Genomic DNA, 27,681 nt, shown 5'->3' with positions numbered 1-27,681 from the left:
ACTTTCCGGAGAAAACAATCAAAGAGAACTAGACCAACAAGACCCAGCGACCTGGATCTTGGGAGGATCTTCAGAGAAACACCTAAGGGGACACACACATATGCAGAGCACAGAGACCCTCGTCAGCCTCATCATTCACCCTTCCCAGCTCACGCAGTCCTCGGTGGTCAGATTTCGTGGCTCTCAGCAGATACCTGTCACCTGTTCTCCTAGTAAAGCTGGGTCCCTGGGTGTGCACCTCCCTTTCTGTGTGTGCACCTGCCAAGGCTAGGCCGTGCTACCTGCCACAGGAGGAAAGTGGTGCTGATCCAGCCCACAGCTCCTACCATAGCCTCCCCACTCTAACCTCCTTTTCCCCATCATGCTGGGGCTTTTTGCACATTGACCTCTAAAGTGGTCATAACCAGTCCCATGATTGCTGCTGCTTCTTCTTCCTCCTCCTCCTCCTCCTCCTTCTTCTCCACTGTTTGTGTTTGTTTTTTGAGACAGGGTTTCTCTGTGTACCGACCCTAGCTGTCCTGGCACTCTCTTTGTAGCCCAGGCTGGCCTCACAGAGACCTGCCTACCTCTGCCTCGTGAGCGCTGGGATTAAAAGGCAGACGTGCACCATCATGCCCCAGCCCTACGACTGTTTCCGATCTCCACCTCCACTTCTCTCTACTCCGATCACAGACATTTCCCACCACCAACTCTTAGAACAAGCCGCAAGGCCCGAAACTCTAAATTCTCACTTCCAGCAGGGATAGTCCCTCTCTTTCCCCCATCCAGGAGACCAGGAGGGGACTCTCCACCTCTCCCAGTGCCCTAGACTGGGGACAGCAACAACACAGTATCCAGGTGGAAGTTCCTTATCTGGCAACAATGTCAAGGAAGATTTGGCCTTTGCCAGAGCGGCTGGGATTAAGACACTAACTCTGAGGGCAATGTCCTACAGTTGAGGAGCCAAGGGGATAAGTATCTTGAGTTGCCTGGGGGGGGGGGGGGTAGATTAGTTTTTAGAATATACCCTGGGCCCCACCCAGCTCTCTGGGAGGTGCTGCATGTTCGCCCCCCAGTGGTCAGGCCAAGTAGTGAACGACTCAGGGCCAGGTCTTCAAAAGGCCGTGGCTACACACACACACACACACACACACACTCACACACACAGCCGAGAGCCAGGACACGTAGCCAGGATCAGCTCCAGGCACTTCCCCTTCCCCCAGAACCTCCGTTCCAGCCTCCAGGGACCAGGCAGGATGCCGCTCCCTGACAGGCTGTGTGCAATGCATTGCTGCTCAACCACCATCTGTGGGGACTCTACTCCCAAGGCTCCCCTATCCTTCTTGAAGGCCTCGGGACACAAACTTCAAGGCCTGGGCCCACACAGGACAAAGGAGCTTACTTCATTCCTTAACTGCAGTCTCTGCACACAGACAAGGAGCTTCCACTCCAGAGCAGCCATTGCCTCTGCCCTCCGAGTCCCAGGCAGATAGAGGTGACACATCCAGGCCTAGCACAGTATGAGTGCTCCATGAACAGCCGACAGGCCATCTTCTCGGGGGCAGTAACACAAACACAGAGACTCGAGACCACAGTGGAACCATGACCCCCGTTGCAATGCAAACAGTGACCCACACAAGACCAATTATTTGAGCCTTAGCCCCAATGAGAACTGGGGCCCAGAGAGAGAAAGGGGAGCTTCATCAAAGCGCACACAGACATCTCACAGAAACAGTCGGTAGTACCACGCCCCATGCTGACACTTTTTTGACAAACTCAGGTATGGGTGATGCTGTGGTCCGGAAGACTTTGGAAAGCAGCCGGTGGTCAAATCCAGGGAACTGCAAGCTCCTGAGAGCCTGGCTGACGCCTGAAGGGGGCAAAGAGAGCAGAAAGCCCTAGGCACTCACCGCTGCTGCGGCCTGAAATGCACACTGTAAATTGACAGCCACCTCCCTTCCTGTAGGCTGAGTGACTATAAGCACATGGTCAGGCCAGCCCCAAGGAGGCAATCTTGGGGGCGTCCAGGCAAAGAGCCCTTCAGAAGTCAGACTAGCTCTCCCAGTCTGCCTCTCTTGTCTGTCTCCAGGCAGTTCCCAAGTTCTGAAAAAGGCAGTGACCACACCCCAATGCCCCACACACTCCTCCACCCCCACAGCTTTACCCCAACTCCTCAAACCAGCTCCTCAGGCTCGGAGTGCTGTGTTCGGCCAGAACCCGCCAGACAGTTCCAAGTGGAGCAGAGGAGTCAGGAGTAGTGGTGCTCTGAACCTCTAAGCAGAGCCTCCCTGCGTCTGAAATGACCTGGGGCTCCACAGCTCATTCCCTGCCCTGACTAATGCTACTCTTCTTCCACGGAGTTCCTTGGTTCAATCTCTCCTGTCCTTTCCTGGACCATGCCTGGCTTCTCCTCAGCCCTTTGCATTGCTGCTGACCTCCATATTACCAGCACTAAGCCTCGAATGACTCACGCAGCTTCCTGAATGTCTTGCTTCTCTTAGGGGCAAGAGACTCAGAAAGGGGTTCAGATATCTTCCAGATGTCATCCCTATCAGCACCCAGGGCCCTTTACTAGATCAACCCCCATGCTTCCAGTTCCTTTCTCACACTCCCTTGCCCCGTATCTCAGCTCGGAGCAAGGAAGTGCCCTTAAATAAGGGGTTCCCTTTTACCTCACAGTCTGCACACTCGACATCCCAGGTGCATACCTAGCCCATAGTTTCTCAAGGTGAGAGAAGGAAGCCGATGGTTCATTCAGCTTAGGAAAAGAGGACTACCCTGCCTCGGGGACTTCCCTCATGGGACACACCAAAGCAATTCTACTCATCTAAACTATTCTCAGTATAGGTGGAGACCCTTAAATGTTTCCCAAGGCATCTTACTGTACATAGGTGCACACACACCTATGAGGACAACACCCAGCTGAATCGCTGGATTCTGTGAGAAAAGGAGTGCAGTGGAGATGGTCCCTGCCATTGAGGTTAAATTTTAATGGGAGACTGTTTCAAAAATACCTATTGGGAGTCCAGCAGTGTTCTGGGGGCAGAAGTAGACCTCTGGGCTCTTTTCTTCCTGGGAATTCCGGGTCACTCTCCAAGGACCCCAACTACCTGGGGAAGCTTTTCTACAAATCCCCTCCCCAGAACAGGAACACTAAGAATACAAGCACCCCAGGAGCACCTCGTGGCCTCAGAGACAGGCCAGGACCACACCCTGCCAAACTAGGGTGCCAACGCAGACACCATTTGCACAATATTCTGTGCTCACATTGTGCAGAAGTGACAGAGTGTGCAGGCAAGCACGTACAACACACACACACATCGGTAACACTACGTTGTCAGGGCACAGTTTGAGTTGTGGGATATCCCCGGGTCCCCGCCAAAAGTCTTCCAATGCTCACCACCAAGTACAGCTAAACCTGCTGCCAGCCCAGCACCACCAAGATTCTGCATCCCCACCAACCCCGCCCTGACACTGCAAGGGGCTCTGGGCCAGAGGAGCCCAGGCCCTTGCACACTGCACATCCCCTCCCTGCATGGGAAAGCCTTACATAACACAGCTCTCTGCACACACCCTAAGCACGCTGCTTTCCAACTCCACAGCAGGCTTTCGCCCCCCGCCCTCTCCGCTGGAACTGCAAAAGTGGAGGGTTCCAGAGTGAGCAGTGAAGTCCTTCACCTACGCCCAGCGCTCCGGCCCCCACCGCCTACTCACTGCCCCTTTCCCCCTCCCCTTTGCCCCTCACCACTTCCCCCCCCCCCCCGAATTCTGGTTTGAATTAGTCACCGGCTCCAACCACTACATTCCTCAGGCTGCTGGCGTCCAGCCAGGCGCTGGGGCGGGGGCCATCCCGCCCGGACGAGTTTGGGAGTGGGGTGGGGTAGGGAGAAAGCACCGCCTCTAGAAGGAGCAAGGGAGGTTCTGGGGACTGAGTCGCTTGCACAGCCCCCCTCCCCGCCCACCCCAGCGCAGGAATCTCCCTAATTATGTCCCCCACCCCCACTCCCACCCATCCCGCAGGGAGGCGTGCTGCAAACTTCCAGGCTCCGACGCCCAGGAGGAAGAAGGGAGTCTTCAGGATCTGGGAACACGGAGGGGCAAGACTAGGGCGGGGCAGCTGCCGAAGGCGCCGCTAGGAACCAGAAAGGGAGAGGCTGATGGTACAGAGCAGGGTGGGGCTGAGGGGGACTCCAGACGCGAAGTTGGGGGCCGAGGTGTGGAGAGCCACGAAAGACAGCAGAGGGACACGCGGTGTCGGGGCGCCGGAGGGGCGGGAGAATTGCCACGGGGATCTCGGAAAACTTTTCCAGTAAACATGGAATAGGAACTCAGCAGCGCTTTGAGCCACCGCCCCAAAGTGGAGGGGTGGGACAGGGGCCACCAGGCCAGGAACGCTGCGCCCTGCAGTGCAGTTGGGACGACAGTCCACCGCGGGAGAAATATAAAGCGCAGCAAAGCATCTATCAAAGCGATTTTCTAACTTAGCCCGACTTGTGCCCCAACTCCAGGGAGAATATTCCACTCCCGAAGTGTGACCCGTCGCTTGTCCAGGCAGTCACAGGCGGCCAGGTTTGCTCTGAACTGTTGGAACCCTCAAGTGACACTACCGCAAATGCACCTCGCCCGAGTCCCTCCTTCCCTGGCCACCGGTGTCCTAGTCCCAGACCGCACCAGCCGGCGTTTCGCTTCCCTACCTGCGGACTTAGTCCCAGGACGCAGCCATAGCCGACGTAGGGCCCGAGGTCGCAGTGCTGTGACTGCTGGTGACGGCGAGCCCCAGTCGGGGCGGGTCTGGCAGGGCGGACAGTGCAGTCCCCGCGGCAGAGCTGCTCCAAGTGGCCGGGCCCCCGCGCGCGGAGGCGGCTCTTGTAACTCGGGCGGGTCTGCCCCGAGCTGTGGGGAGAGGGCGGGGCCGGGCGGGGCCCGAGCAGGGCTGGGACCCGAGAGCGAGACCAATGCTGAAGCCACCCGGGAGTGGGCTGGTGAGGGGAGACTGGCGAGGGACGAAGAGGCATCGCCTTTTCCCTTCCCCTATCCCATTTATTGCTCCTGTCCCGGGTCGGGATCTTCCCACCCCAGTTTGAGCAGTGTGTGTCTCCACCGGCAAGAAATTCCTGGAAGCACACAGGAGCAGGGACTCACTCCAACCCTCACAGTTGGAATCCAGCGTCAACCCATTCTGCAGGAAGAGCCAAGAAGCTCAGATGATTCAGCCTCGACCTCGACCTCCAGCCTCAACATAGACCTTTGAGCTTTCTCTCAAGCTTAGACACTTCAGTCCCAGGCCCCAGCCTCCCGTCTTGGTTCCCAAGTTTCTTGCAGCCGCGCCCATTTCTCGCCTTCAGACTGTCTCAAAGCTCCTACAAAACATGCTGACTCTCAAACTCAGATCTCAACCCCCAGGAATGGGGTCACCTATGCACCCACGGTGCTATTCAGCAGCTGCACCAGAGTCAGGCTTGTAGCCCTTGGACGAGACATGGGGCTGCTCAACCTCTTCTGTAGACACTTGTCCTCGTGCCCTTTGGGGTTTTTGTTGTTTTGTTTGGAGGGCAGCAGTTTTATGAAGCCCTGGCTGTCCTGGAACTGACTAGACCAGGGTAACCTCGCAGATTCGCCTGCCTCTGCCTCCCTGGGATTCAAGGCATGAGCCACCATGCCCCACTAACCTGGAGGAACCCAAGATCCAGCTTTTTCTTTGCCTCTCCAGTCTTTCTCCTACCCCTCAGCCCCTCCCCCATATTCCCATTTGCAAATTGTTCAGCTCCCCAATTTACAGCCATTTCCCACAGCCACTTCTAACTAGATGTGGATTTTATTAAATGTTTAATGATGGGGTTGCAGGGACCTTCTGGCTACATCCTCCCCACACACCTCCCTTTTTCTTCTTCCCCACGAGTTCTACCCTCCCTGGCAAGTGGCTACCCAACTGCCCACTCTAGTTTCCCTTCCTTTCCAAACTCCCCAAGAGACCTAAGGCTGGAGAACTGAGACCTTCGCTCAAAGACCATGAGTGGGCTGGTGCTGAGACCAGCCCTGCCCTGTCCTCTGAAATGGCAAACATGTTTACAGGCTAAAAATATCAGTCAAGTCTCCTGCCAGCCCTGGGGGCTGTGTCCAGGTCCAGTTACCACACAGGGGACAGGCGGAGGGGGGAGGGGGACAACAGAAGGGAATGACAGACAACAGACACATACATAATGGACACGCCAAGGGGGAGAAATGTAGGTAGAAATTCAGACAGGTATGGGCATGTAAAGACAGACAAAGCAGAAAATTGGCCACTAACATGCTTCTCTCTCTCTCTCTCTCTCTCTCTCTCTCTCTCTCTCTCTCTCTCTCTCTCTCATCTAGTGACTCAACCCCACCAGATATCATCACGAGCATACTGTCTGTCATAGGCTCAACCTTTCAAAGAAAAAATCAAATCTTCTCCTTTCCCAGCACTCACTGGGGGCTACATAGTGAGTCCCAGGACACCAGAGATACACCGTAAGGATCAGGTCAAAACACAACTCAAAAAACAAAACTCAAGAGCCAGTCATTCTTTAATTTATTATTTAGTGTGTATGAACATGTGGAGGTCAGAGGACAACCTGTGGGAGTTGGTTCTCTCCTTCTACCACGTGGGGCCTGGGATCAAACAGGTCACCAGGCTTGGTGGCAAGTGACTTAACAGGCTGACTCATCTCCTAGGCCAGCCCTCAATTGTGATTTATTGAAACAGGGTCTTATAACATAGCTCAGGCTGGTCTAGAATTCACAATATAGGTTTGGTTGTCCTCATGTGTACAGCAATTCTGCCTTAGCCTCTCCAATGTTCACCACATCAAGACATTTTATTCCATTCAATTCATATTCATACATTTATTGAGCCAGGCATGGTGATGCATACCTTTAATCCCGGCACTCCAGAGGCAATGACTGGAAATCTTTGTGAGCTTGAGGCCAACCTAGGCTAAATAATGAGACCCTATCTATATATAAATAGCATTTATTTAATCTCTTAAACATAGACCAAGAATAAGATAAAGTACCCTGCAACCCTAAACCAGGTAATCCCTGTTGACATTTTAAAAAATTAAAGCCTCCATAATGATGAGGGGTATTTATTGGGTATTTGTTGTTTTGTGTGTGTGTGCACTAGGAATCGAACGCAAGACCTCTCCCATGATAAAATGAACACTACACAACAATGCTGCATCCTAGTCCTTAAAAGGTAAGCACTATAGAGAGGCAGAACAATAAAGAGTAAACTCCTGCCTAGTATGGTGGTACACTCTGAGACTCTCTGGTTCTAACCCCCTGGGAGTCAGGGTCATCTGTGACCTTGGCTACATAAAGGGTTCAAAGTCAGCCTGAGCTACATAATGCCTTGTCTCCCAAAAGTCACCAGTTAATCATTTACCAACAGATTTTTAACTTGGAAATGAATCTTCATCTGATTCCTTGAAAGAACAAGTTTCCTGATGCATGATCAACAGGGAATTGATTTCTTTATCCCTGGGCTTTCAGGAAGGTGGCTATGATATAATATAAGCCCAAGGCACTGAGCATCTGCAAGGAGCACTCCAGGTGGGGTGGGGGTGAGGGGGTTGGGGGAAGGAGGTTGGCACAGGAGAGAAAGAAGAAAAGGAAGGGATGTGAGCATCGGTCATCCCAACCCTGCTGCACACTGCATTGGCTTCTCAGGAGGGAGAGCTTCCTGGGCTCTGAGCCAATTGTACTGCCCCACTGTTTGTTCTGGCCACCCTCTTGATCAACAGGGAAGAAGGCAGGAGGGCAAGGCTGGCTTTGGGAGCCGTTAGCAGGGCAGGGATCACTGTCCAGACACTTCATTCTGGGGTAAGCAGGCCAAGATTACCTACCTGATCAGGGCCGAGTTCTGGGAACTGGCTCTTGTCCCATCCCAGGCTATGAGAACAGAAACGGGATAACCTCAACCCCACTCTTTAAAGATCATGATAGTGGGACTGGAACTAGACCTGGGATGTCCTAACTAGCCCAGAGGAGGGCTTGTCTTCCAGTTTCCAGACAGGTGTGATGACAGTTCCATGACTGTAATCTGAATGCTCAGGAAGGTGAGTGAGGAGGCTCACAGAGCTCCAGGCCTGTTTGGACTATTTAGTTCCAAGCCAGCCTGGGCTACAGAGTCTCAAAAGAATCACACACACAAAAGCTTTCCGTGGAAATCCTGCCTCCAACCCACCCTGCCAGAGTGGCCATTGTCTGTGACTCTTCCCATATTAGCTCACTTACTCCTCACACCCTGAGAGGGAGATACTTGAGAGGAGATGGTTTCAGAGGGGCTGCTGATTTACCTAAAGTCACACAGCTGGCAAAGGAAAAATTAAAGTTCCCACTCATATTTACGCTCCCAAAAGATAAGGGACTTTCCCACTTCATGTGTCGGTATGGGGGGCACTAGCAGACACACAGCAATCACTCAGAAACAGGTATTCCTGTGATGCTAGTGACCAGATCTAGGGTCTCATCAATGCCACCTTAAATATATATATACACACACACACATATCTCCCCAGCCCTCAGTGAGACATTCATGAGTGCTCTCCAGAATATGGACTCCAAAACCCTTCTTCGCGTAAGTGTCTTGCCTCTCTATCCTGTCTCCTCCAGACTGTCAGCCCCCGGGAACAATTTCCCGACTTGTAATCCTTTGCTGCAGCTGCGCAAACATTATTGTCCATCTGGCACTGGCCAAGGACTTGTTTCAGTGGAACTCAGCAGGATGGAATCCCTGCCCTACAGCCACATAGTCCAGAAGGAGCGTCACGGCCCCTCACCTTGCCTTCAGCTCCCTGCCGGCTGTTTTCAGAAAATTGAAGACTGAATTTTTTTTTTTTTTTTTTTTTTTGGTTTTTCGAGACAGGGTTTCTCTGTAGCTTTGGAGCCTGTCCTGGAAGTAGCTCTTGTGACCAGGCTGGCCTCGAACTCACAAAGATCCACCTGCCTCTGCCTCCCGAGTGCTGAGATTAAAATAGTGCGCCACCACTGCCCAGCTGAAGGCTGAATTTTCTAACTTTTATTCTGCTATCCCACACCCATCACAAGATGCATGAGTGAGTGCTCTAGCTTCCCCTCCCCCCACCTCCCCCACACACACCTTGAAGAGTCCCCTCTGGACCAGGCAGTGTTGGTGCAGACCTTTAATCCCAGCACTTGGGAGACAGAGACGCAGGAGGATCTCTGTGAGTCTGAGGGTAGCCTGGTCTACACAGCGAGTTCCAGGACAGGTAAAGCTATACAGAGAAAGCATGTCTCAAAAGCAAAAAAAGAAAAAGAAAAAAAGAAAGAAGAGAGAGAGAGAGAGAGAGAGAGAGAGAGAGAGAGAGAGAGAGAAAGAAAGAAAGAAAGAAAGAAAGAAAGAAAGAAAGAAAGAAAGAAAGAAGAGTTCCCTCTGTTCTAACACTGTCAAGGAAACCTGTGTTTTCAGCAAGGTTTCAGACTTCTGTCAACACTGGCCTGGGTTCAGGTCAGCTGTAAAGCTGGCACAGGATCACCCTTCAGAGGTGCCCACACCTCAGGCCTCCACTCACAGGCAAAGCTACGTGAGCGCAGGACTCGTCACTGGGATAACCCAGCTTCCAGAAATGACGTTCCTCCCCTGGGGGGATTCCCTGAAATGAAGGAGTTATGAGTATGTGTGTGTGTGTGTGTGTGTGTGTGTGTGTGTGTGATGAACCTTAGTCTCCTAGGTTGCCAAGCAACATGCCTATGTTTTGTTCCTATTATGCCTGTTTCCATAGTAACCACAAAGGGGAGCTCTGTGGATGGGCCCTCTGCCAGGGGATTCCCCTTCCCCTCCCTTCTTGCCACAGTCCCTTTTTCTGAAATCAGTACATTAAAGAAAGACAAAAAAAAAGCCAACAGCTTTCAAGTGTGGTCCCAGAGAGGAAGCTGTCTGTTTGCAGTCTCTTTAGAAACAAACCCCACCTCCCACTGAAGGTCCTTTTGGATGGCACATTTAGAAACAGAAAAATGACTGCAGACCCTTCTGAGGGCCATGGGTTCTCCCAGACCCCACCTCCAGGACCAGTGGACCCTGTTAAACAGGCCCTGCTCCATTCACTCTTGACTCTTCCTAATCTATCGTCTTTCCCGGCCAATCAATTGAGTGGTTCTGGAATCTAAACATTTCCCAAGCAATTCTTGAACTCTGAACTCTTCCCTCTTAACCAAATAAGTTCGCTCTTCCCCCATTCAGTGCAAATCCCAGCCTGTAACTAACCTCCAACTTCAAATAAGTCTTCCTGCTCAAATACAGGGAAACCCTCCATGGTACTGGGTCCTAATGAAATCTTTAAGGCAAATGGAGTCCAAGCTAAAGCTACTTAGGGAACAAGAATGATGGGGATGACTCAAGAGACAGAAGCCTGGAAGATGAAGGAAGTCTTAGAAAGACAATCCCAGAAAAAGGAAACTTGCTGAGCAGAGGGAAGATGGGTACCCACACCAGCAATGGACAGACTGCAGGCATGGGGATGCTGCAGGAGACTGGGGGAAGGAAAACAAGGCAAAGCATGGATGCTTCAGAGAGCGGAGGGGAGGCAGGAGACAGAAGTGCTCAGGATGGGCAGGCAGTGTTGCAAACAGGAGCAAAAGGAGGGAGCTGGGATGAATAGAACAGTCCCAGCCTGCTTTCCCTCCCCAAAGGAACAAGAAGGCACAGAAAGACTGGGGAACACTAGCCTTGACTTCCACGGACTCAGCTTTCCAACTTCCTCTGCCTTCCTGGGGAAAGGAATGCCAGCCTGGGTTTCCCTCACTTCCCCAAGGCCAGCTTAAGGAGATCAGGCTGAGAAGAAAAGGAAGGGCCTAGGCTGCCCAGAGCCTGAGTCACTGCATAGTTGAGGTTCCTGTCACTCAGTCTTGCCTCTACTACACCCTATGCCCTCTGCCCACTCCAGGACGTAGACTGCTGGAGCTAAACCTGCCCTGGGACTTGCTTCACTTCTAGGCTTCTTAGCAGAGTGTTGAGCTGCTGGAACCTTTGGAAGCCACCTACTCTCTGCCCTCCATTCTGTGTCCACTGTAATCACCATCAGCTCGAGGGAAGCAAAGGTGACTCAGTGTGTGGCTGGAGGCCTGAGACCTGGAGGTATGTGTGGTAACTCACTTCCCCTCTCCGGGCTCCAGCTCATTCTCATGGGAAATAAAGGATGACTTGAGCTGGTCTTCTGACAACCCGAGTGAGGTACATTCCGTAAGGCTGAGTCAAAGAAATGGATAGTTACTATTTGAAGAGAGTGGAATAAAAGGGGTGTGTTTACTAACCCCTGTCCTAACAGTAGAAATGAATGGGAATGGGTGGGACAGGGCAGGGCCAGGCAGAGGCATAGCCACCTAAAGCAGCCAACACCCTAGGCCCCTGGGTGACTCAAGCAGCACACGAGGGACGGGCTGGAAAGGGCACTGAGCTCTGCAGCCCGTGAGTCAGGGGAAATGAGGATCTCCCCATGACTGGCTAGGGTCCCGCTACAGCAAACATTCTCCCTTACATCTGCAGAGCTGTTGTCCCATCTCAGCCCCCACTTCCTACCAGGGAAGCCTTTCTGCCTCCCTTTCCGGTTCAGCTGCTTTCGGCTCCTCCCACTTGACCTAGACAATCCTTCCTCAGCCCTCAAAGCCAGTCCGCCTTGGCCACCAGTTCCCTCATGCCCTGCCATGCTCCCAACTACCATTAGCTCTGCCCATCCTCACTATCCACCCCCAATCCTGGCACAACCAGCCAGATAATTGCAAAAGGGCTGAGCCAGCTCCGGGCCTTCACATGACAGCTGCTGCCGCTGCAAGGGGATGGGACAGCTGGAAATAGAGGCACATTCCATGGGAGATCCTATCAGAAAATAGTGCCACAGTCTGGCCACCCAGCGCCTGATCTGTGCAGTCAGGGATGGGGATGCAAGCTCAATTGGTAGAGCTTTCTGAATGTGCACAGAGCCCTAGGTTCCCCAGCGTGATATAGGCCAGTCACAGTAGGGCACACCTGTGATCCCAGCACTAAGGTGAAGGGAGTATAGAATTGCAAGGTCATTCCCTGCTGTGTGAGTTCAAGGCTAGCCTGGATACCTAAGACCCTCTTTCCAGAAAAAAGTACCAACAGGTTTCCTGTGGAAATCAAGGAAATAAAAGGGAGATTTGGAAGAGGGGAGGAGACCCAGAAATGGAGACGAACCACTACTATATAATACCCAAGGTATTCTTCCTCTTATGATTGACCAGTAATACTCTCTGCAGCCATCCCCTGGAGACACCTCTACCCTAGGCACTGGCGCACAGGACATCCCAGATCTCCACTGGAGTAAGAGACAGCCTACTCTGGGAGCCATGCCAGCCTGATTAGAGCACACAGACAGGAGCAGGTGGTAGCCTCTCTAACTTTCAGAGGCGTTAATATTTCAGCTGTACAGCATTATAGAAGCAAACAGAATGGGTACCCTTAACTATATCCAAACACACAGAGGACCAAAACAAACCAGGATGTTCAGTATACTACTGGACTCCCACTGTGAGTCTGGGCAAGCCTTGGCCACCTACCACGATCTGACAAGTATGGAGGTTCTGAGGGGTGCTGGTTGCCATGGAAACTATTAATTTCACAAACGCCTGGGTGGGGCACTCCAGGCACTTCACTTAAGTGTGCACCCTTCCCCCATCCTTCAAAGGGGGAAGTGGCACATTTGGGGCATGTGGGCAGCTGGTGGGATGGGTCCAACCCAGGGAAGAGAAGCAGCTGTCCAGATCTGGCTCAAAGCAGGATATGAATGTGGGGGGGGGGGGAGACAAGCTAGGTCTATCTTGGAAGAACTTTAGAGAATTTTAATTTTAATAAGTTACTTATACGAAACTGCCAACAAAGCCAAAATAGTTGCTTATGGCCAGTATCTACCGGCTTATCTACACGCTAAACCAAGCTGCGCCTTCCCATTCACACTCCGGGCTCTGTAAAGATTCTATCTGAGAGGACTGCAACTCTAGGTCCTGACCCCTCTCTTTTCAACCTCCCTCTGAGCTCTGAGCCTGCCCATTAAGTGGATACAGTGGCCTCCTTCCCTCACCCGACTAGTTTTCCACGATCCTGCTGTGTTCAGTCTGACCCATTCCCAACACTCTCCCCTTCTGCCCCGACCCCTAACTCTGCCAGTTTGTGTGGGTCGTGCTGCCACCTCCAGAGAGTGGCTGGTGACACAGCCTCTCTGGCACCGAGACATTCACAGGCTCATGCGTGTATTGGTGGCTGATGGCAGAGGTAGACTAGGCTCTAACAAGATGCCTCCAGCTCAAGCTGAGATGGGGGAAGGCCAGGCAGGCAGTGTGGTGACTCAGGCCTCCCCAGGGCAGGGCGGGGACAGAACTAACCCCAGACGTGCTTCCCCCACTGCACCCCCACTCCCCTAGAAACTTGTTAACTCTTCCCTAGGGGCCTATCCCATCAGCCTTCCATGCCCTCCTAGGCTCTCTAATCTGTGTACTGGTCCCCAGGTGAGGGTTTTACCTAACAACCTGGCCACCCTGCACCCAACCTCCAGGGTCAGAAGCATGAAGCAGGATGTACAAATGAGTCACCCTTCCTGTAGAGAGGGAAACTCAGAAGGAGGGGAGCTGGAGGAGAGGGTCCCTGCCATCTCCAGTCCAGACCAAGACTGCTGCCCAAACACTGATCCACCCCAAAGAACCCTACCCTTTTACAGTAAGGCCTCCTTCCTAGAGGGACAAGGTGGCCTTTTTGCCTCAAACCCTAAGCCCTAAAGAGGCACAGAAGGTGGCCCTTTTGCCTCAATCTTCAGCTATTGGGAAGATGAAGGGGACACCAAGCAGGCAGCAGAGATTGCACAAGCAGAGAGGTGGGGTGGGAAACGGAATTTAGAAGTCTGACAGGTTCAGTGAGGCCCCAACAACAAAGATGGACACACCCCACACCAGCATCTAGTACTGTGAGAATACCTGAGACCAAACTGCACAGGAGACAAGTTTGGATCCAACTCAAGATGAGCTGCCTGGGAGCAGTACTGGAGCAAGAACCAACCCATCCTCAGTCATGTAGATTCCAAACTAGACCTCTCACTAACCACCCACTCTTAACAAAACCCCAGCTGCAGGTCCAATCCCTAGTAAGGTTAGCCTTCTCCCTCCGAGATCCTTATCCTACTAAGGATGGGATAAGAAAACAAACAAAATCCTGTCACAGAGTTGAACAAAGGCAACTTTCTGCACCTACTAGTTTCTAATCCCTTTGCTTTTGGGCACAGGCTCTCAGGTAGCCCAGGCTGGCCTCTACTTCCAGAAGGGTGGGTGACACCAAACCCGCACTTCTGCACTCAATTAGAAACAGTTTCACTATGTAGCACTGAGTTCTCTGGCAAGACTCAGGATGGCCTCAAGTCTTGCCTCTGCCTTCTAGTTGCTGAGATTACAGGCATATGCCACCACATCCGATGTATGCACTACAGGACTGACCAGAGACATTGGACGAGCACTCTCATACCACACCAAGGTATGGACCAAGCCTAGTTTCTAATTCTAATGTAAGCTACTAGAACTTAGGGAAACACCTGCATATGGTGGCTCATTCCTGGAACTCCAGCACTTGGGAAGCCAGAACAGAAAGGGTCGCTTCTAGCTTAAGCTACAGTGAGATCATTTATAAAACAAATGAAAACAGAAAAAAACCCAAATCCTGAAAGTGTAATAAAATCAATTTCAAAGTCAGGAATTAATAGTAACCGTTGGCCTCAGCAGATTATTAGGAAGCAACCCCAATGATTTGGTACTCTGGGCTTCAGGGTGACATCAGCAGCCAGTGTCCACCTCAGATGTGTTTACCTGGAGTTATTGTGAACCACCCCCAAACTTCCCTGTTAGAAAGCAGAGGTACCAAACCCAGGGTGGCAGCACCCACATTTGTAACTCTAAAGCTTGGAGGCTGAGGCAGGGTCTTCCGTTTGAAGACAGCCTGGACTATTAGCAAGAACTGTTTCAGAAACAACCTGGAGCCTAAAAGACGGCCCAGCAGTAAAAGCACTTACTCTTCCTAATGACCTGAGTTTAGTTCCCCAGAACCAACACTGAGCAGCTCTGGGGGCTCCAATGCCCTCTTCTGACCTCCTGGGGTACCTGCATATCCATGCAGAATGTACACACAACAAACACACATCTTTAAAACAAAGTAGATGATCAGAGCTGACCCAGTGCCCGGTAAGGACCAAGAGCCCAGGGTCTAGCCCATTTGTAGCACTGAAGCTGCAGGCCTGGGCGGTGTCACCCACCCACCCACTCACCTATTCACCCCATAAGCCACCTGTGAGGAAATAAGCCTTCCCAACACTTGGAACTGGGGAGCTGGTATGCTTAAGGCCCACAGGACACGTGCACACCCCCATCCAACAAAAATTACCTGTACCACACTAAGCAGGTTTTCTTCAACTAGAGAGTAACAAACTTGCGTGGAACATTTAACTGCAATGGATAGACATGGGTCCTGTGAAAGCATCCGCACCATTACATAAGGTATCTGAGCACGAGGACTCAGCTATGACAAACACAAATCCCCGCATACTGTGTGCTACTCCACGGCTCAGCATCAACAGACACGCTCTTCAACGGTCAAGGTCCGGGAATACAATTTCTGTTAGTAATTAAACCCCACGTCACCACCCAGTCTGCTTCTCCTCTTCCCCAAGGAGAACATCATTGTGGGAAGCAGGCAGCAAAGGCGAAAGCGAGGCCAGGCCTCTACTCCTGCTCTTCCCACAGGCAACAACTCTGAAGAAGCCACCACTCACAAAGGAGGCAGGGCACAAAAGGGTTCAATGTTCAGTTTCCTTTAATGACCCCCATCTCCCCTGAAGGGTAGGTGGAGGCAGCTAGGCGACGGCAAGACATGTTCACTTGAAGATCTTGCCTTGATTGACGGCTTTGCCCACATGCTGGAAGGCCCCCTCCCAGGAAAAGTACTCTCGAACCAGGGTCTGGGTCTCCTCGCTACCAGGATCCAGTTTCCGCCATGTATATGACTCGTAGTCCACCTGCCAATCTGGACTTAGCTGGGGATAAAAAGCAGTACAGAGGTATGAGGTTAGGTACTGGACACCACTTCACATCCCTGCAACTCCCAGCTCAGACATCAGGACTCACACTGACGTGAACATACTTCCTGTGTACAATTCAGAACCCTTCCCTCATACCCACTGGCCCAGGCAAAGGACCCCCAGAGTTCCCTAGACTCTTGCCTACTTGAAGAGACTACCCCCAGTACCATCCTCACCGGAAAGGCAAGCTCTTGGCCTCGGAAGACCCAAACGCCAGAAATGGAGCTGCTGTTGTTGGTTCCAAAGAGGATGACACTAGCAAAGGCATTCTTCCTCAGTTTGTCCAATCGCTGGAACATGCCTGGAGGGAAAAGAGGAGACTATTCAGCCTCTGGAATCCAGTCCCCACTACCTTGATCCCCCTCCTCCCAGGCCCACTCCTCTTCTCACCAGTGATGAGGTTGCAACTCATAAAGGTCTGGGTGAGCTCCTCAGGGAAGCGATATTCAGCATACCACAGGGACCAGCCGTCCTTATCAAAGTGCTCCCAAAAATATGGCAACGCCACGGAGAGGGTGTCCTCGTTGGAGTACTTACGCTTAAACTCATCCAACACAAAGGTACTAAAGAGAAAACAAAAGGAGGCCAATAAGGAGAAAGTCCTGCTGCATCTGCAAAGTATCTCTAGGCCACTGGCGTTTTCACCTAGCGTTTACTGGCTTGGTGTAAGTGGCCCCTATAACGCAGTGACAGACACTAACAGCATAGGAGCAAAGAGAGCTAGAGGATGGAGCTGGAGCATAAACAAGACGAAGTAAGACACTTCTGGGCCTATGAGTGCTAGATATGCACGAGGAGGAAGCCAGGACACAAAGCATCCCAGAGTCCAGCACGGGAGGACACAGCTGGCTGCTGCCCTCATGTGGTGGCTAAAAGCAAGAGTCTGTTCTTCCTTCTAGTGCCCCTCCCAGACATTCCCCAGGAATGCTCAGGTCAAACTCCCCACCTCTCTCCTCCCCACCACACAGGCCTTCTAGGTTACAGGCTGGAACGGAAATGCAAGTGTTTATGCCCAGATCCTCTTAGTCCCTCTCTGTCCAGTAACAAGTTGGCATACGGAAAAATTTACCAAAGAAAAGGTTACCAAAGTAACCTGACACACAGGGTCAGATAGACAGAGCCACGAAAGCTAGCATAGCCACAGGAGGCATTTCCCCCATGGCTCAGGTTCTATTATTCTCTTTCCAACTATAAATGTTTCTCAACAATATCTAACTCCAGTTCCAGGAGATCTGACACCCTCTTCTGACCTCCTCGAGTATTAGGCATGCACATGGTATGGTGCACATACAAACATGCAGGCAACACTCCTACACATAAAATAAAAAAATAAGTCTTTAAAAAGTAATAATAAATGGCCAAGCAGTAAGACGCATCCCTTTTATCCCAGCACTTAGGAGGCAGAGGCAGAAGGATCTCTGTGAGTTCGAGGTCAGCCTGGTCTACAGACTGAGTTCCAGGATAGCCAAGGCTACAAAGAGAAACCCTGTCTCAAACACCACCCCCCAAAGGCATAAATATCGCTTCAAGTTAGAAATGATATGCACCACACTCTCAGTGCTTAAGAGGTAGAAGCAGCAGGATCCAAAGTCCAAAGTCATTCTCAGACATAACAGCTCCAAGGCCAGCCTGAGCTACACAAGACCCTGACTCAATATAAATAGACTCGGTCTAAATATCACATTATTTCACTCAATCGTTACATCGCCTAAGTCACACTGCTACCCTTCTCTCATTTTACAGATAAGGTTAAATGGTGAGTCTGGTCCAAGGTCTCTAGCAAAGCCAGAAATCTGCCCTTTAACCACCACAGTTCCCAGACTGGTCTCCAAATGTCCAGACAACTCTTCAAAGGGGCCTGAAACCTTAGAACCTCCCCCTTCCAGGTAAAAGGTAGGCCTGGTGACCTTTTCACATTCCATCTGTTTTTCCCCAAGTAACAGATCAGGTATGGTCTGCACCTGTAATCTCAACATAGGGATGTAACAAGATCCTGCCTCCAAAAGTTAGGATTGATGGTAGAGCTAGATGGCCCAGGATGCATACGAATGGGTGAAGCCCCAAGTTCAACACTCAGCACCCTAAAATAAATATATAGTGTATGTGTGTATACATATATACACACAGAGGGAAAAACAATATAAGCTCCCGAAACACATCTAGCTAGAGATCTTAAAGGGACTAGAATGAAACCTTGAACAAATGCTAGCTAAGACTCTGACTTCAATTTTATATTAAAACGTCTAAGGGGCCCAACGGTGGTGGTACACACCTTTAAGCCCACAGCACTCAAGGAAGCAGAGGGATCTCTGTGAGTTCGAGGCCATTTCTACAACAGTCACAGCTACAAAGAAACCTTCTCAAAACCCCAAAAAGCCTAAGGGGAGGTCGGACATGGTGGCACACTCCTTCAATCCCAGCACTCAGGAGACAGAAAGCAAAGCGATCTCTGTGTCTCTTTGAGTTCCAGGATGGCTAGACTTGCCCTAAGGGAAGTGAAGTGTGGTAGCTCCTGTAAGCAATCCAGCACTTGAGACAAGGAGGACCTGGAGGAGTGAACGTCACTCTTAGCTACAGTCTCAGTGAGACTAGCCTGCCATACAGGAGACTGCCTTTGAGACACAGTAAGACAAAACAAACAAAAACAAACCAAAACACAAGAAAAAGAAAACTAAGTCTCTGCCTTTGCCCATCTGTTAGAAAAAGAGAATTCTAACAGATTGAGGACATAACTCAGTGGGGAAACTGCTTGCTTTGGTATGCAAGCATGGGGAACTGAATTCAGATCCCTAGCACTTACACAGTAGCTAGCATTTGTAATTCCCAGTGCTAGGGTAACAGGCTAGAGAGAAGTAGATCTTGGGGGTTCAAGCTCCAGGTTAAGACAGAGATTTCAAAAGGAGAAATGCCTTTACAGATGCACCCAGGGGCACAAAGACATACACAACAAATAAAAGGGACTTCTGACGTGGTGGTGCACCCCAGGATTCGGTAGGCAGAGGCAGGTGGTCTCTGTGATTTTTTTGGCAGTTTGGTCCATGCAAAGAGTTCCAGGTCAGTCAGGACTACATAGTGATACCCTGTCTTCTTCTTTTGTTTTTTCGAGACAGGGTTTCTCTGTAGCTTTGGAGCCTGTCCTGAAACTAGCCCTTATAGACCAGGCTTGCCTTGAACTCACAGAGATCCGCCTACCTCTGCCTTCCAAGTGCTGAGATTAAAGGCGTGCGCCACCACCGCCCGGCTGATACCGTCTTAAAAAAAAGCAGAAGAAAGCAGGGCAGTGGTGCTGTACACCTCTATCTAACACCAGCACTGGGGAGGCAAAGGTAGACAGATCTCTGAGTTCAAGGCCAGTCTGATCTACAGATCAAGTTCTAGAACAGCCAGAGCTTCAGAGAAATCCTGTCTAGAAAGACCAAAATCAATAACAAAACAAAAAAATAAACAAAAACAGGACTTCCAGATTAGTACATCCCAGGTGGAGGCAGGAAGATGAGTCAGAAATTCAAGGGCATCCTCTGTCACAAGTCAGCCTGGACTACCCTTACATACATCAGTATTTACACAAACAACCAACATTGCAACCCTACATGCGAGATGAACAAGGGTTAAGAATGCCTTCCAACATGCTTACCTCTTGGGCAAGTGAGCAAAGGGGTCCTTGGCCTTAGGCTCAGCAGCCAGTGCCTGCTCACACTCATCCATCTCCTCCTCAGGAGCTGGGGCAGCTGCCTTTTTCTCCTCTTTCCGTTCAGCCTGGGGCTTCTGTTTCTCTTCTCGTGAACCCTTTTCTTTCCTTGGAGTATCTTTTTTAGGCTGGCTTTCTGCAAACTTCTTGGCTAGTAAAGGAGACAGGAAAGGAAATATATTGCTTCTTTCCATTTTCCTCCATACCCTGCAGCAAGCAGGGAAAAAGATTGGCAAGAACCACCACTTGGTTGTCCAAACAGACATCAAGAACAAGCCACATTATCATGTGCACTGCATTCCAATGTCTTACAGTGACTATGTTCTGTGGGTCACCACAAGTCAAAGGCTATGTAAATCAGGGGGTGACAGAACAAACTGGACCCTGACCCTGACCACATGCTGTCTCTTCAGACTTACCATCAAACTGGGCCATCTTCTCACACAGCTTCACCTCCCCCAAGACTGCCCTGAACTGGGGCTGGTTAATGCAGGTGAGGAACCATCGATTGGTATTGGGGAAGGCCTGGCGAAAAGAAGGCTCTAAGACCTGCCAGGACAGAAGGACAGAACAAAATCAACAGTGCAAAGTTTGCAAACAGATTTCAAACCAGAGCACAAAATCCTTACCTCTGGTTCCACTTTCCTCTCTACTCCCAGGAAGCAGAACCTTAAATTACTACATCTCCTGAATGTAGATTTTATTATTATGTATACAGTGTTCTGCCTGCATGTATGCCTACAGACCAGAAGAGGGCATCTGATCTCATTACAAATGGTGTAAGCCACCACGAGGTTGCTGGGAATTAAACTCAAGACCTCTGGAAGAGAAGTCAGGGCCCTTAACTTCTAAGCCAATAGCTTCATGAATACGAAAATTTTGTCAACGTGTATCTGTGTACAACATATGTGTAGTGTCCCCTGAAGCCAGAAGATAGAATCAGATCTCGGAACTGGAGTTACAGTTGATTGTGAGCCATATGGGTGTTGGGAACTGAACCTTAGTCCTCTGGAAGAGTAGCCAGTGAGCACCTTTAACAATTACGTTCTCTCCAGTCTCCTTTTTCTATTTTTTAGTCAGTGTTATTGCATAACCCAAATAGGCTTCCACATGATCTCCAGCCTCAGTGCTGGGATTTCAGGTGCTTCTTTCTTCTGCTTTTACAGCTCAATCTAAAAGGATGGTTGTTATTACCCCTTTATATACTATTATTCTACCTAACACTTACTGTTTTAACCTAACTCAAGACCCAGCAATACGACTTTTGGGTATATACCTAAAGGATCATACCATAAGGATATGCTCAACTATGTTTATAGAAGCATTATTGTCATAGCCAGAACCTGGAAACAACCTAAATGCCCCCAACCAAAGAATGGATGAAGATGTGGTACATTTACAAAATGAAACACCACCAGAAAAAAAATGACGTATTGAAATTTGCGAGCAAATGGATGGATCTAAAAATTATAGTGAGGTAACCCAAACCCAGAAAGACAAGTATCACATGTACTCACTCATAAGTGTCTTTTAGACACAAAGCAAAGAAAAACCAGCCTACAAGTCACAATCCCAAGAACCTAGACAACAAAGAGGACCCTAACAGAGACATACATGGATCTAATCTACATACGAAGTAAAACGATGAGATCCCCTGAGTAAATAGGGAGCATGGGGACCTTGAGAGAGGGTAGAAGGGGAGGAGAAAGGAAGGGAGGAGTGGAAAAATATATATATAGCTTAATAAAAATAATTCAAAAATACTTTTTTTTGCTCTTTTACATAAGCATTTCCAGTCTATTCTTTTAAATTTCATGTCAACAAAATTTTCTTAAGTTAGATTCAACAAGTCTCTAACGGCGCCTATCTAAGAATACAGGGCTGGGGATGTGGCTCAGTGGCAGAACATAAGCCACCCAGAAAGCACAGGCACTGGGTTCCAACACAGCATCCAAAGGTGGGAGAGTTGGAGTGCCTAGAAATGTATTTTGCTAAATAAGCTGACCCAAAAAAAAGACACTTTGTGTACACAGCAGGGAATGGAAGCTAGAGCACGCCAGGTAAACTGTGCCACGGGCCCCATTCTAGCTCTACCCTGCAACTACAATCTATATTTATGATACAACCAAAGCTGAGACTAAAGCATAGCTCAGCAACACAGTATAACTCCTGCACAAACAGTACAGTCCTTCTAACTGCTTCACAGAAACTCACTGTCCTCTTTAAAAACTTTTCAGATTTGCCAGGCAGTGTTGGCCCACGCCTTTTTTTTTTTTTTTTTTTTTTTGGTTTTCGAGACAGGGTTTCTCTGTGGCTTTGGAGCCTGTCCTGGAACTAGCTCTGTAGACCAGGCTGGTCTCGAACTCACAGAGATCCGCCTGCCTCTGCCTCCCGAGTGCTGGGATTAAAGGCGTGCGCCACCACCGCCCGGCTGGCCCACGCCTTTAATCCCAGCACTTCGAGGCAGAGGCAGGCAGGTCTCTGTGAGTGAGACCAGCCTGGTCTACAGAGCTAGTTCCAAGACAGACAGGACTGTTGCAGAGAAAGCCTGTCTCAAAAGAACAAAAACAAAATCTAAGATTTATTTCATTTTTACATATTTGAGTGTTTTCCTTCCATTTATATCTATGCACCATGTGAATGCCTGGTGCTCACTGAGACCAGAAGGTATTGGACTCCCCTTGAGCTGGAGTTACTTATAAGCTGCCATGTGTATACTGGGACTCGAGCCTGAATCCTCTGCAAAAGGAGTGCTCTTAAGTGCTGAGTTATCTCTTCAGTCCCACACTTTTGTTGTTTCTCGAGACAGGGTTTCTCTAACAGTCCTGGCTTTGTAGACCAGGCTGGCCTCGAACTCACAGAAATCCTCCTGCTTTTGCCTCCCAAGTGCTGGGATTAAAGGTGTACACCACCACCGCCTGGCCCCACACTACTATCTTAAGAAAGTCTTAATTTATTTTTTGTTTTTATGTATATTGGTGTTTGCCTGCACATGTCTATGCACCACATACATTCCTAGTGCTCACAGATGCCAGAAGAGGACATCACATCTCCTAGAAATGGAGTTACAATTAGGAGGCACCATCCTGGTGCTGGGTGACCTCTGAAAGCACAGCAAGTGTTCTTAACTGTGAACCCGTCTCTCCAGCCCGTCGTTTTCAAATTTGCCAAAGGTAGAAGGGGGTGAGCTAAATTTTGTCATCTGATGATGATGATGTGGGATTCTCCTTTGTATGCTGTGAATACTATTGGTTAATGAATAAAGAATCTGCCTTGGTCTATGATAAGACAGAGTAGGGGAAAACTAAACTGAATGCTGGGAGAAAGGAGGTGGAATCAGAGAAAAGCCATGTAGCAGATGATGGAACTTTACCCGGTAATCCACATCTTCGTGGTGATACACAGATTGATGGAGATGGGTTAATTTAAGATATGAATTAGACAGAAATACACTTAAGCGCTTGGCCACAGTATTGCAAATAATATGGTTTCTGTTATTATTTTGGGGCTGAGTAGCCAGGAACAAACAAGTGGCTCTCCTACTACATACAGAAGCCAGGAACTCCAAGTTCTGAAGCACCTGAGTTCAAGCAGTACTTGAGCACTTACTAGCTGTGTTGTGGGCAGGAAAGCACTACCATGACTGCGGGAGGCACATGGTCCAGCACACAATCACTTTTCTCTTTGTTCCCACTGTACTCTGGACCAGATGTTGCTTGGAAATCAATACAACATTAAGGAAAAAAATAATAATAATAACCTGAGGGGCTAGAGAGATGGCTCAGCAGTTAAGAGCACTCACTGGCTGTTCTTCCAGAGCTCCTAGGTTCGAGTCCCAGTACTCACATGACAGCTCACAAAATGTCTTTAACTCCAGTTCCAAAGGATCTGGCATCCTCACACAGACATATATGCAGGTAAAACACCAATGCACATAAATTCATAAATCAAAACGAATAAAAAATGACTGTTCTTCTAGATGACTCTGATTTGATTCCCAGGACCCACATGGTAGCTCACAAACCCTTGGGATCTGCACACATAATGTACATACATACATGCAAATACATGTAAGTGAAAAATTTTATGTTTTAAAAAAAAGTAAGCCAAATAGTGATTGCTACCACCTTGAATTTATAAGTAAAATAAAGAACTGTGAGAATTCGTATACCCCTCTCTCTGCACCAGTGAATAATGAAGCCTCCAGCAGCCCTTGATGCTATAGGAGCCATCCGTGCCTCTTACCTACCTTTAATTTTTGCTCTCACTATATAGCCCAGGTTGGCCTCATACCAGAGTGATCCTCCTGCCTCAGTACCTCAAGCAATAAGATTACAAGTGTAAGCCACCATCCCTACCCTTACCCATCTTTAAATTAAACCCAGATTCTCAAGAAAATAAGCAACATCACCTAAAATAAAAACAGCCACAGAACTCAATCCTGGGATCCCTACAGCTATTAACTGGCCTCCAAAGCAGAACCCAGGGCTCCCCAGTACTAGTCAACCCTCTGTCAAACGAGTTCTTTTCAAACCTTACCTGCTTGTAGAGCCACAGAAGAGTACAGACAACTGTGATATCAGCCAGAGTCACTCGCTCACCCACCAAGAAAGTCCTTGTCTTCAAATGAGTGTCCAGCAGCCCCAGGATTCGCCTCACCTCTTCTTTTGCATTTTCGGTGGCCTGTTGTTTTGAATACTCAAGTTTAGTGAGTACCAAGTGCCTTTCCCTGTGCTCTCCAACTAACAGAATTAAGAGCCATTTAATAAGCAAGCATTGGCTCAGCCCCCATCCTATCATTAGAATCTTGGATCACCTCAAATTTATTAGAGCTAAACACTCATGTTACATTTCTTCATGGTCAACATGACTTTTATTTCCCACTAAACTGATGGTAATCCCTTACTAGTTTTCACACGTCCCTGACATCTTTTCCTCCATCTCTTTATTTCCTATTCCCAAAATGCAGGAGCTGACCCCATCTCTGTGCCTAGCCCCTCCCCAAGTTCCAAAGCACACCTGTTTGTTATGGTGCATGATGCCCAAGGTGGGGAACACCCAGGTGCTGGCTGGAGGGACGATATCACTGTCAGCAAAGCTCACCCACTGCACCACCTGAGCTGCTGCCTCTGGAGTACTTCCCCGCAGGTCCTCGTTGCTTACTGCAAAGGCAGAACACCAAGCTTAGAATTTATAGGTCAAGGCCAAAACCAACCCAGGTCTCTAGGATTCCACCTTGTCCACTGCAGTTACTCCCAGCCATGTCGACAGCCTCATCCCCAGAACCTCTAAATCCTGTATCCCCACAAATTACCATAATAGGCGATGGCATTGCTCTCAAACACGCAGAATCCATCATCACCCTCAAATGCTGGAACCTGGGGACAAAGCAGTGAAAAGACAAACGTAGTATGCATGGGGATTTCTCACTGGCCAATTCTCAGGGTTAAAATGTTCTACACAAGAATGCTAAAAAGAAGCCGGGCGGTGGTGGCGCACGCCTTTAATCCCAGCACTCGGGAGGCAGAGGCAGGCGGATCTCTGTGAGTTCGAGACCAGCCTGGTCTACAGAGCTAGTTCCAGGACAGGCTCCAAAGCCACAGAGAAACCCTGTCTCGAAAAAACAAAAAACAAAAAGCAAAAAAAGAATGTTAAAAAGACAGCCATTGCTATGCAAACTTGTGACATTACTAGAACTCAGGAATGAAGCATACTCAGTAACCCCTGTAATCTGAATTTAGTGTTGGGACTAAGAATTCAAACATGGTTAAAATGTGAAATTAAGGTGCCATACCCTTAATCCCAGCAGTCTGAGTCTGAAACCAGCCAGGGCTACTGAGACCTTATCTCCAAAGAAACAATATATTGAGGTATGGATGGCAGAGAGTCCCACATCTACAACTCCACTACTACAGCATTAGGGACAACCCACATAAAGCATCTGCCCTCCTCCACACTCAGCTTTGGATATTTAGCTCCACTTAAGCCCTTTGGGATAAGAATTCAACTCACAAGAAACTTAATATATGTGTACAGATAACACTTGGCCAAAATACATTTCATCCCACAAATATAAAGCAGGTTTGTAACTCTGACAGTCGCTGAGCAGCTCTCAATTTCCCTTCATAACTATACATTCCTCCAACTTTTTTCCCTTTATAGGCAGGCTCTTCTTACTAGACTATATAGGCTGACCTCACACAATCCTCCTGCCTCAGTCTCCAGAATGCTGGGATTACCAGAAGCCTTCAAAATGACTTTTTCCTTTTAGGTGCTTGGATTGCAATCAAACTCAGGGCCTTTCATCCCCAGGAAATTTTTAAGAATGTGGAGGCTATCTACAGAACAAAATTCTTGGGCTCTTTGGGGTCTCTGCTTCCCCACTCACCTTGCCAGCAGGAAATTTTCTGAGAAATTCGGGGGTGCGGTTGGTTTGGCCAAAGTGGAAGTGGGGTGGTGCGGAGAGCACGCGGACCTGAGCCCCACTGTACTGAGCAGCAATGAGGGCCTTGAAGGCTCTCCAGTTTTCAGGATATGTGTACAGGGTCTAAGAGAAAGGGTGGAGAACGGACATGAGTAAAACAATCCTGAAGGCTACTTCCCACACTTCCCCGCAATCCCAATGCCTTCCACTCATTTTTACTCCTTCTGCTGAACAAATTAACTGAGTATGCCCTGTGTAATCAGAGTCCTCTGAAATACCAAGAACAGAACTACATACCAGCTGCTAAATAAAGCTTGCCGACAGATATGACCTCCCTTAAGGACATCTCTAGCAGCATTCTTCCCTTCCAAACTTCCTGGCCAACAGACTCCCATCTGCCCAAATACACACGCGTCCACGTCTCCCTGAGCCCTTGTTTCATTCATTCGTGGTGACCCAGTACATGACTACGGCCAGGCTTGTAGAACTTCCCAAGTACACACAACGACCATACATTTCCATGTTCCCCTCAAACCAGCCACGCTGGCCTCTAATGGCATGATCTGCTCATCGACTCCTCTTCCTAAAAAAGCCCGTCTCTTCTCGCCGCACACTAACATCCCTCTGGTCCTGTCCTGCGATGTTTCCCGGTTATCTCCCTATTAAAACCTGATCAGAGGGGTCCATACGGTCTGACTTCAGGGTTCCTTATTCCTCTGGCTCTAAACCTCCCCGAAAGACAGCTCTAACTGTGTCAGTAGTCTCTGCCCACAAGGACCCTCTCCTTTTTCACTGTTCCCTCTGTTGACCCCCAAAAAGGTCGCAAAAGTTCCACCAACCTGCCGAGACGCCACATCTTAAGATGTCAGCGCAGCTGAACCACTTTTTAAAGACCCTGACAGTGGAGAGCCATCATCTCTTTATTCCTCAACCCCAGAACATTCCACCTCTGGCCTCCCAGCCCCAGTTCCCCTTCAGGCCTTAGGAACCCTGCTCCATGGCGGTACGGTCTGTGGGCCCCAGATCGGCTCTCCGTTTGTGTCTGGAACTCTCCCGGCGCCCACTGACCCGATTCAGTCAAAGGATGGCGGTGGATGGGGTGACCTGGATCACCGGAGCCGGCAAACTTACCCCAGCCGCCATGGTGATTCCGCAGAGAAAGGGGGTGGGGCTGTCGGTGCTGCCGCAAAGTAAGCCGCCAGGGAGACAAGGGAGGGGGTAAGGGGACAGCCGGGCGGAAACAGCGGCCGGAAAGCGAGGACGGCATAAAAGGCACACGCACGACAGTTCCGTCTCCAGCAGCGCTGAGTTGGAAAAAGCAAGGGGTGGGGCCCACTGCCTGGAACGCAGAGCTGGCGCCTGCGTAGTATGGCTCTGGGCAGGCCTGCCCCGCCCCTGTGGCCGACCAATCGGAAGCCTGATAGAAGACGGAGCTCCCCCAGGGCGGGGAGAGTGTGAGAACCCGGCGGAAGCACCGCCCC

At 49.8% G+C, this 27,681-nt stretch overlaps 2 protein-coding genes across 3 annotated transcripts in view; both read right to left on the bottom strand.

Annotated features, from left to right (window-relative positions):
• The window catches only part of Ahnak (AHNAK nucleoprotein), an 86,957-nt gene extending 82,103 nt beyond the window's left edge, over positions 1-4,854 (bottom strand). Inside the window, exon 1 of one of the 2 annotated variants that reach the window (XM_075973452.1) lies at positions 4,674-4,854. The gene's annotated coding sequence lies outside the window, so the exon portion shown is untranslated. The remainder of the gene's footprint in view (positions 1-4,673) is intronic. The other variant, XM_075973451.1, reaches the window with a different exon arrangement.
• A 10,951-nt stretch (positions 4,855-15,805) lies between these two features.
• Eef1g (eukaryotic translation elongation factor 1 gamma) lies at positions 15,806-27,556 on the bottom strand. Its single transcript, XM_075973450.1, has 10 exons — positions 27,332-27,556; positions 26,165-26,323; positions 25,091-25,154; positions 24,796-24,938; positions 24,316-24,459; positions 20,196-20,325; positions 19,723-19,927; positions 16,479-16,651; positions 16,265-16,389; positions 15,806-16,043 (listed from the first exon to the last, which is right to left on the bottom strand). Exons 1-10 carry the CDS (start codon positions 27,341-27,343, stop codon positions 15,885-15,887), a joined length of 1,314 nt encoding a protein of 437 aa, XP_075829565.1. The 5' UTR covers positions 27,344-27,556; the 3' UTR covers positions 15,806-15,884.
• Between the last annotated feature and the right edge of the window lie 125 nt (positions 27,557-27,681).

Source organism: Microtus pennsylvanicus, chromosome 5 (assembly GCF_037038515.1).
Source record: "Microtus pennsylvanicus isolate mMicPen1 chromosome 5, mMicPen1.hap1, whole genome shotgun sequence".
Lineage (NCBI taxonomy): Eukaryota > Metazoa > Chordata > Mammalia > Rodentia > Cricetidae > Microtus > Microtus pennsylvanicus.
The sequence above is the reverse complement of the archived record's forward strand: the minus strand, read 5'-3'. Positions and strand labels throughout refer to the sequence as shown.

What these genes read in the sequence shown, in the direction of transcription:
- Eef1g (XM_075973450.1), bottom strand. An exon ending in GAAAATTTCCTGCTGGCAAG is followed by an intron (nt 25,155 to 26,164) that starts GTGAGTGGGGAA and finishes CTTTGTCCCCAG; the next exon opens with GTTCCAGCATTTGAGGGTGA. An exon ending in GAGTTGCAACCTCATCACTG is followed by an intron (nt 16,390 to 16,478) that starts GTGAGAAGAGGA and finishes TTTTCCCTCCAG; the next exon opens with GCATGTTCCAGCGATTGGAC.